The 6,000-nt window shown below is 34.6% G+C and overlaps 2 protein-coding genes across 2 annotated transcripts; one reads left to right on the forward strand and one right to left on the reverse strand.

Moving 5' to 3' along the window:
• The first annotated feature begins 1,806 nt into the window (after positions 1-1,806).
• On the forward strand, positions 1,807-4,942 carry LOC7491997 (thermospermine synthase ACAULIS5). Its single transcript, XM_002308495.4, has 10 exons — positions 1,807-2,067; positions 2,410-2,476; positions 2,617-2,711; positions 3,363-3,465; positions 3,546-3,634; positions 3,739-3,895; positions 4,012-4,087; positions 4,197-4,255; positions 4,376-4,512; positions 4,641-4,942. Exons 1-10 carry the CDS (start codon positions 1,910-1,912, stop codon positions 4,717-4,719), a joined length of 1,020 nt encoding a protein of 339 aa, XP_002308531.1. The 5' UTR covers positions 1,807-1,909; the 3' UTR covers positions 4,720-4,942.
• LOC7491998 (uncharacterized) lies at positions 4,887-5,708 on the reverse strand. The gene has a single exon (XM_002309436.4). The coding sequence runs from the start codon at positions 5,505-5,507 to the stop codon at positions 5,133-5,135; it is 375 nt and encodes a 124-aa protein (XP_002309472.1). The 5' UTR covers positions 5,508-5,708; the 3' UTR covers positions 4,887-5,132.
• Between the last annotated feature and the right edge of the window lie 292 nt (positions 5,709-6,000).

The raw sequence follows: 6,000 nt of genomic DNA on the forward strand, positions 1-6,000 counted from the left end.
TCCTAATGCTAAAGATCACAAATTCCATAGTTAAATCATTCAAGTAATAGTCATTGAATGCTAATTAACAACGATTCTCCACCAACTTTAAATGCATTCCACGACATGAATGCATCTATGAAATCAACTAAATTACTAAATCATAAGTGATGCTTAAGCTAGACAAAATAACAAGTAAAGGCCGGTCTAGTTTTATTTCCAAGTCTACATTCTTAAGTTCAATTATTCAATGTCAAACTCAACTACTAGAGAATAATAAAAATTATATTTTGTGATTTTACCTAACAATTTAAGTTTTTAAATTAAGATATTTCTTTGACATAGTATCAGAGTCTTGATGACCAAGTGGTCACGAGTTCGAATTTCACCATCCTCATTTATTTGATAAAAAATTAAACACGAGGTAGTATGACTTTGTGCAAGTTTCGAGCCCAAAAGACTTTCATTTGAGGGAGTATGTTAGAGAATAATATAAATCATATATTGAGACTTCACCTAACAATTTAAGTTTTAGGTTGAGATGATTCTTTAACACCAACATTCTTGGACTCAGCTACGTGCTGAACCTAAATGCTTGTGAGTTTGGTAAGATGCTAGACTCAACTCTCTTGGACTTGACAACATCCTAAGTCCAAACGCATATGGGTCTGACAAGATATCAGACCCAACTCTCTTGGGCTCAGCTACGCACTGAGTTCAAGCACATGTAGGTCTAGTAAGATGTCAGACCTAATTCTCTTGAGCTCGGTTATGCGCTAAGCCTAAACGCATGTGAATTTGGTAAGATACCGGACTCAACACCCTTAGACTCAACTACATACTGAACCCAAACACTTGTGGGTCTGACAACATGTGAGACTCAACTCTCTTAAGCTCGGTTACACACTGAGCCCAAATACTTGTAGGTCTAGCAAGATGATCAACTAATTATTTAGTTTCTTATATAATATCATTGATTAACTTGTCATATCAATTATTAAGCGGTCTATTTGTATCATTTATGGTTTTGTTTTTTGTTTTGTTTTTAAAACAAAAACAAAAAAACTTGATTGTTGTGAGTTTTTTTAATGAAAAAAATAATTAATTTTCCAATTTTGAAAAAACCTAAAAACCAATCATTTGGATTTTTACATATTTGAAATATAAACAAATTTTCTATTTATATTTTCAAATTCAACTTTAAAAAAAGAACACAAAACATAAATGATACCAAACCATTTTAAAGTTTTTAGGTAGTGTTTGATATTGTGGTTGCAGTTGTTTTTAAAGTGTTTTTTGCTCGGAAATGCATTAAAATAATATTTTATTATTATTATTATTTAAAATTTATTTTTAAAATTAATATATCAAAACAATTCAAAAATATATATAAAAAGTTTAAAATTAAAAAAATAAATTTTTAGGAAACAAGACTCCAACGTAGCCAAATGGTACCTTAATACAGGGAAATAATTTACAAAAACAAATTCATATTAAATTAATATGTCGATTTATAAATGGTAATGTTTGGGTCCTGTGATTTTTAAATGACTGGTCTTCTATAAATAAATAACACCTCATTTGTTTATATAAAAAGTTTATTTGAAATTAAATTTTATTTATATAGCATTAATTGTTTATACATGATTTTTCTGTAAACACACTTTGTCCTCTCTTTTATCCACCCTACTCACGCATAGCCCCCACCACCTAGCCAACAATCTGCCGTCTTCATATTATATTTTTCCATTTTATATAGCAATATTGATAAAGATGTCCTTTTTCTTTTTAATTTGAGCTGTTACTGCTATAAAAAGGCACACTTTCTTGCAATACCAACCCTCACAATTCCTCCTTTCACTTCTTTTTCTTTGATATCTTGCTAGCTTATCCTTTCGCTCTCTTGTTGTTTTTGGCTTTTCATTTGAATATGGGTACTGAGGCAGTTGAGATCATCTATGCAAATGGTTTGTCTAAAATCTGTGATGGAATCAATCAAACTCATTCTGATGATCAGACTCACAATGATTCTTCTTGGTTTGAAGAATCCATTGATGAAGATCTTAAATGGTCTTTTGCTTTGAACAGGTTTGTTTGTGCCCCAACCACAAGCATGCATGCATGCCATCTCAAACTGCGGTGCAGCAGCTTCTTTTCTTCTTCTTCTTTTTGTCATGAGTTTTAAGGTTTACGTTAGATTTTGTTTTCATAGATTTGATTTATTCTAATGCATTTTTGGAGATAAAAATAAAATAAAAAAGTAAAACTCAATCTCTGTTAATCAAGACAATCATATTAATTATGTCAGCCAACTGCACTAATCAATTACAATAGCGAAACAAACGGCCGCAATCGTTACTGGGTTTTAATATTTTTTCTTTAATGGATTTAAGAAATTAATTTTAGAATCAACTACATATCTCTCAACAGCGTGCTGTGCAAGGTGACTAGTGAGTACCAGGACATAACTCTTTTGGACACCAAGCGTTTTGGAAAAGTAAGTACCTACTGAACTTTTGACTTGACTAGATATCGTACTGTGTTTACGGAAGCCTCTTCTTTTTCTTGTTTTTTTTTTCTTTGTTGTTTATCAGTCTCCATTGTTAAATATCCTAATTAAGGGATGGTTTCATGCAGGTTTTGGTGATTGATGGCAAGATGCAGAGTGCCGAAGTGGATGAGTTTATTTATCATGAATGTTTAATTCACCCTGCTCTGCTCTGCCACCCTAAGTAAGTCTAGTTTTGCTTACAGATTTTAGTTTTAGATCTGTGGACGAATTATTCAACATATCAGGTGCATCTTCTTTCATCTCTCTTTCATATATATATATATATATAAAGAAAAAAAAAATTGTACAAGAGGACTCAAACTCAAATCTTAGTGATGGGAACAATAGCATGTCATTGAGCTACAATTTATGGGTTAGATACATCGATCTTTTTACAAGAGATAAGAACCAACTTATGAGGTGGGACCTGCATTTTTTTCTAATGGAGCATGATCTCCAAGTGAGTTGAATTATTCTACATAGATCCTTGGCTATGTTATTAGTTTTGGATTGCACTTTCCCTTAGTCTTTAGCTAGGTGAAAGCAACAAGGAAAGTGGAACTGATTAGTAGTGAACTAAATGATGAACAATGATATTTGGTAAAGAAGATTAAGAATCACAATCCTAATAAATTATGACTGCAAAACAATTCATTCTAATGACTAATTATGTTGCTAGGTGACTTCAAATTAAATTACTCGAGGGGTCAAAAATAAATGATTGTTCTATATTGGCAATAGAAACTCCATTTGTTGGTAATTACATTAAGAGTTGATTTGTTATCTTTTTGCTAAGAGAGTGATATTTATTTTATATTTTATATCTTTTCAGCCCTCAGAATGTGTTCATAATGGGAGGTGGAGAAGGGTCTGCTGCAAGAGAAGCCCTCAAGCACAAGTCAATAGAAAAAGTAGTCATGTGTGATATAGACCAGGTAATTAATGTTTGTGTTTTGTTTGTGTGCATCCACTTGTAAGACACAAGTACTTATCCAGAGTCACTTGTATATTCCAGGAAGTTGTTGATTTCTGTCGTAGACATCTGACAGTAAATCAAGAAGCATTTTCGAACAAGAAGCTTGATTTAGTCATTAATGATGCCAAGTAAGTTCCTTGTATTCCAATTCTCTAGATTTTGTTAATTATATTTTGATTTAGTCGTTTTTGATAAGCAGCTACTTACGCTAGAAATTATTTTGTTTTTGAAGGGCTGAAATAGAGAAGAGAAACGAAAAGTTTGATGTCATAGTTGGAGACTTGGCAGACCCAGTTGAAGGAGGGCCTTGCTATCAGCTCTACACAAAATCTTTCTATGAGCAAATTCTGAAGCCTAAACTGAATGACAATGGCATCTTTGTTACTCAGGTAAGAAAGTTCTGTTCTTTTGCCTTAAATCTGACTCTTGCAAGGTAATTGCTGCTGTTCCTATTCTAATATAATGTCCATAATAATCCAATTTGAGTGATGTTTTTATTGTGTAGGCTGGACCAGCAGGAGTTTTCACCCACAAGGAGGTCTTCTCCTCTATATACAACACAATCAAACAAGTCTTCAAATGTAAGTCTGTAAGCAAACATAACAATTATATCCAGAGAGTCCTTAAGTAATCTTATATGCATCAGTATCACACATTCATAACCTGCTTCTTATGCCTGTGTTTTCCCAGACGTGGTTGCATACAGTGCTCATGTGCCATCTTTTGCTGATACTTGGGGATGGGTTATGGTAGGTAAATCCAACCTTTGTGTTGGATAGAGAGATGCGTATAAATTATTAATCTGTTGTTCAAGAAAAACTATCTGTGAGAATTTTGCTAATGCTAAAGACTTGTATGTATGACTCCAGGCCTCAGACCAACCCTTCTGTTTCAATGCTGAGGAGATAGACAGGAGGGTTGATGAAAGAATTGATGGTGAATTACTTCTTCTGAATGGTGCTGCATTCCTCTCCTCCGCCACCCTGAACAAGGCTGTTTCGCAATCGTAAGTTTTTAAATCTATTATTCTCCATGAGTTAATGATTTCCTTGTTATTATTTTGGTTTGAATTCATTGCCTAGCTAATACTTGACCACCAGCTAATTATGATTGTCAACTTGTTTCCCGTCTCAGGCTGATGAACGAGACTCATGTCTACACCGAGGATAATGCAAGATTTCTTCATGGGCATGGGGTGGCTAACAAAAATTGAGGCCTCATACCTTTGCTGGTGGGGGAGAGGGGGGAATTGCTGTATAGGATAATTAAAAACAAATATTTCAAATATCTCCAAAGAAATCAATCCAACAGTTGTTAGAACTGTTTGGTTTTGACAATAGTAATATAGTAGCTTCATTGGGGTGTTCATACGACTCAATATGGCAAACTATGTGAAACCTTTATTTTAATATAATGAACTATGAGGCATTCCTCCATTCAGAGCTGTTTTTCATTAATTATTTCTCTTTTCCATGTAAATTGAGACACGGGTCATTCTCATGGCGGAAATGGAAAACATTGTGTTTTTCTTAGCAATATATGCATAAACTAGTAGGCTTGAAGAGTACTACATAAATAAATGAGATAGAGCGAAGAGTAAAGACCAAGAAATTTGAAAGATTCTCTTCAGCTTCGTTTAACGGGATCAAAGTTGGAAACTCCAAGAACAGCTCCAATGATAGCAACAGCAACGACCCCGCCAGCAGCAATGCTGAGCAAGAAATTCTTGAGAGAAGGGGATATGCCAGGCCCCGCTGCTTCTGCTACCTCTGGTATCACCATTGAAGCTGTCAATGCAGCTGCTGTTAGTCCTGTCACTGCCTTCTCTTTTAAGGAGGCTTGCACTTCAAGCCTGGCTCTAGACTTGGACTTTGTAGATAAACCTACTTCCATTGATGGCCTTATAGGTAGTGGCTTAAGGAAGGATTGGGAGTTGGGTGGCTGTTCTAACCTCTTTTGGGATGCTGAAGCTAGTGGCATAGCCATTGAAACTGAGGCCATTTTTGTGAGCACTAGTATTGTTCCTTGTCCTTTCCTCGAGAGAATTTGGTGGTGGTGTTAGTGTTGGTCTAGAGAACCAAGGGTTAGACACCTTAGAATAGAGGATAGAGAAAATGAGAAGATGAAAGATGGAGATTTTCAGCTAATGTGTCACCTTGATGTAATCCTACGTGGCTAACTCTCCACTGGATTTGAAGGATAAGCTTATCCACCCACTTGCTTGATTTCATGGGAAATAAGCTCTTAAGGTGTCACAAGAGAATCTTGTGGTATAGTACGTGCACAAATAAACTTGTCGCGAGTTGATTTGTTGCAACTAGCAGAATTAAGAGTTTTTTTTTTTACACCACAACAAAATTGAAAAATAAATAAATAAATATCACAATCTAAAAAATATTTAGAAAAGTAACATAGTTAAGAGCAAGGTTGTTAAAATCGCGATTTTAACACGGCACGGAAAGCCTCACACAAACTCGGATCGTAAAAACGGATC

This window comes from Populus trichocarpa, chromosome 6, assembly GCF_000002775.5.
Source record: "Populus trichocarpa isolate Nisqually-1 chromosome 6, P.trichocarpa_v4.1, whole genome shotgun sequence".
Lineage (NCBI taxonomy): Eukaryota > Viridiplantae > Streptophyta > Magnoliopsida > Malpighiales > Salicaceae > Populus > Populus trichocarpa.

Coding starts and splice junctions, on each gene's coding strand:
- LOC7491997 (XM_002308495.4), top strand. CDS start 1,910: ATGGGTACTGAGGCAGTTGAGATCATCTATGCAAATGGTTTGTCTAAA. Junction 3,466..3,545: donor TCATGTGTGATATAGACCAG/GTAATTAATGTT, acceptor TGTATATTCCAG/GAAGTTGTTGATTTCTGTCG. Junction 3,896..4,011: donor ATGGCATCTTTGTTACTCAG/GTAAGAAAGTTC, acceptor TTTATTGTGTAG/GCTGGACCAGCAGGAGTTTT.
- LOC7491998 (XM_002309436.4), bottom strand. CDS start 5,507: ATGGCCTCAGTTTCAATGGCTATGCCACTAGCTTCAGCATCCCAAAAG.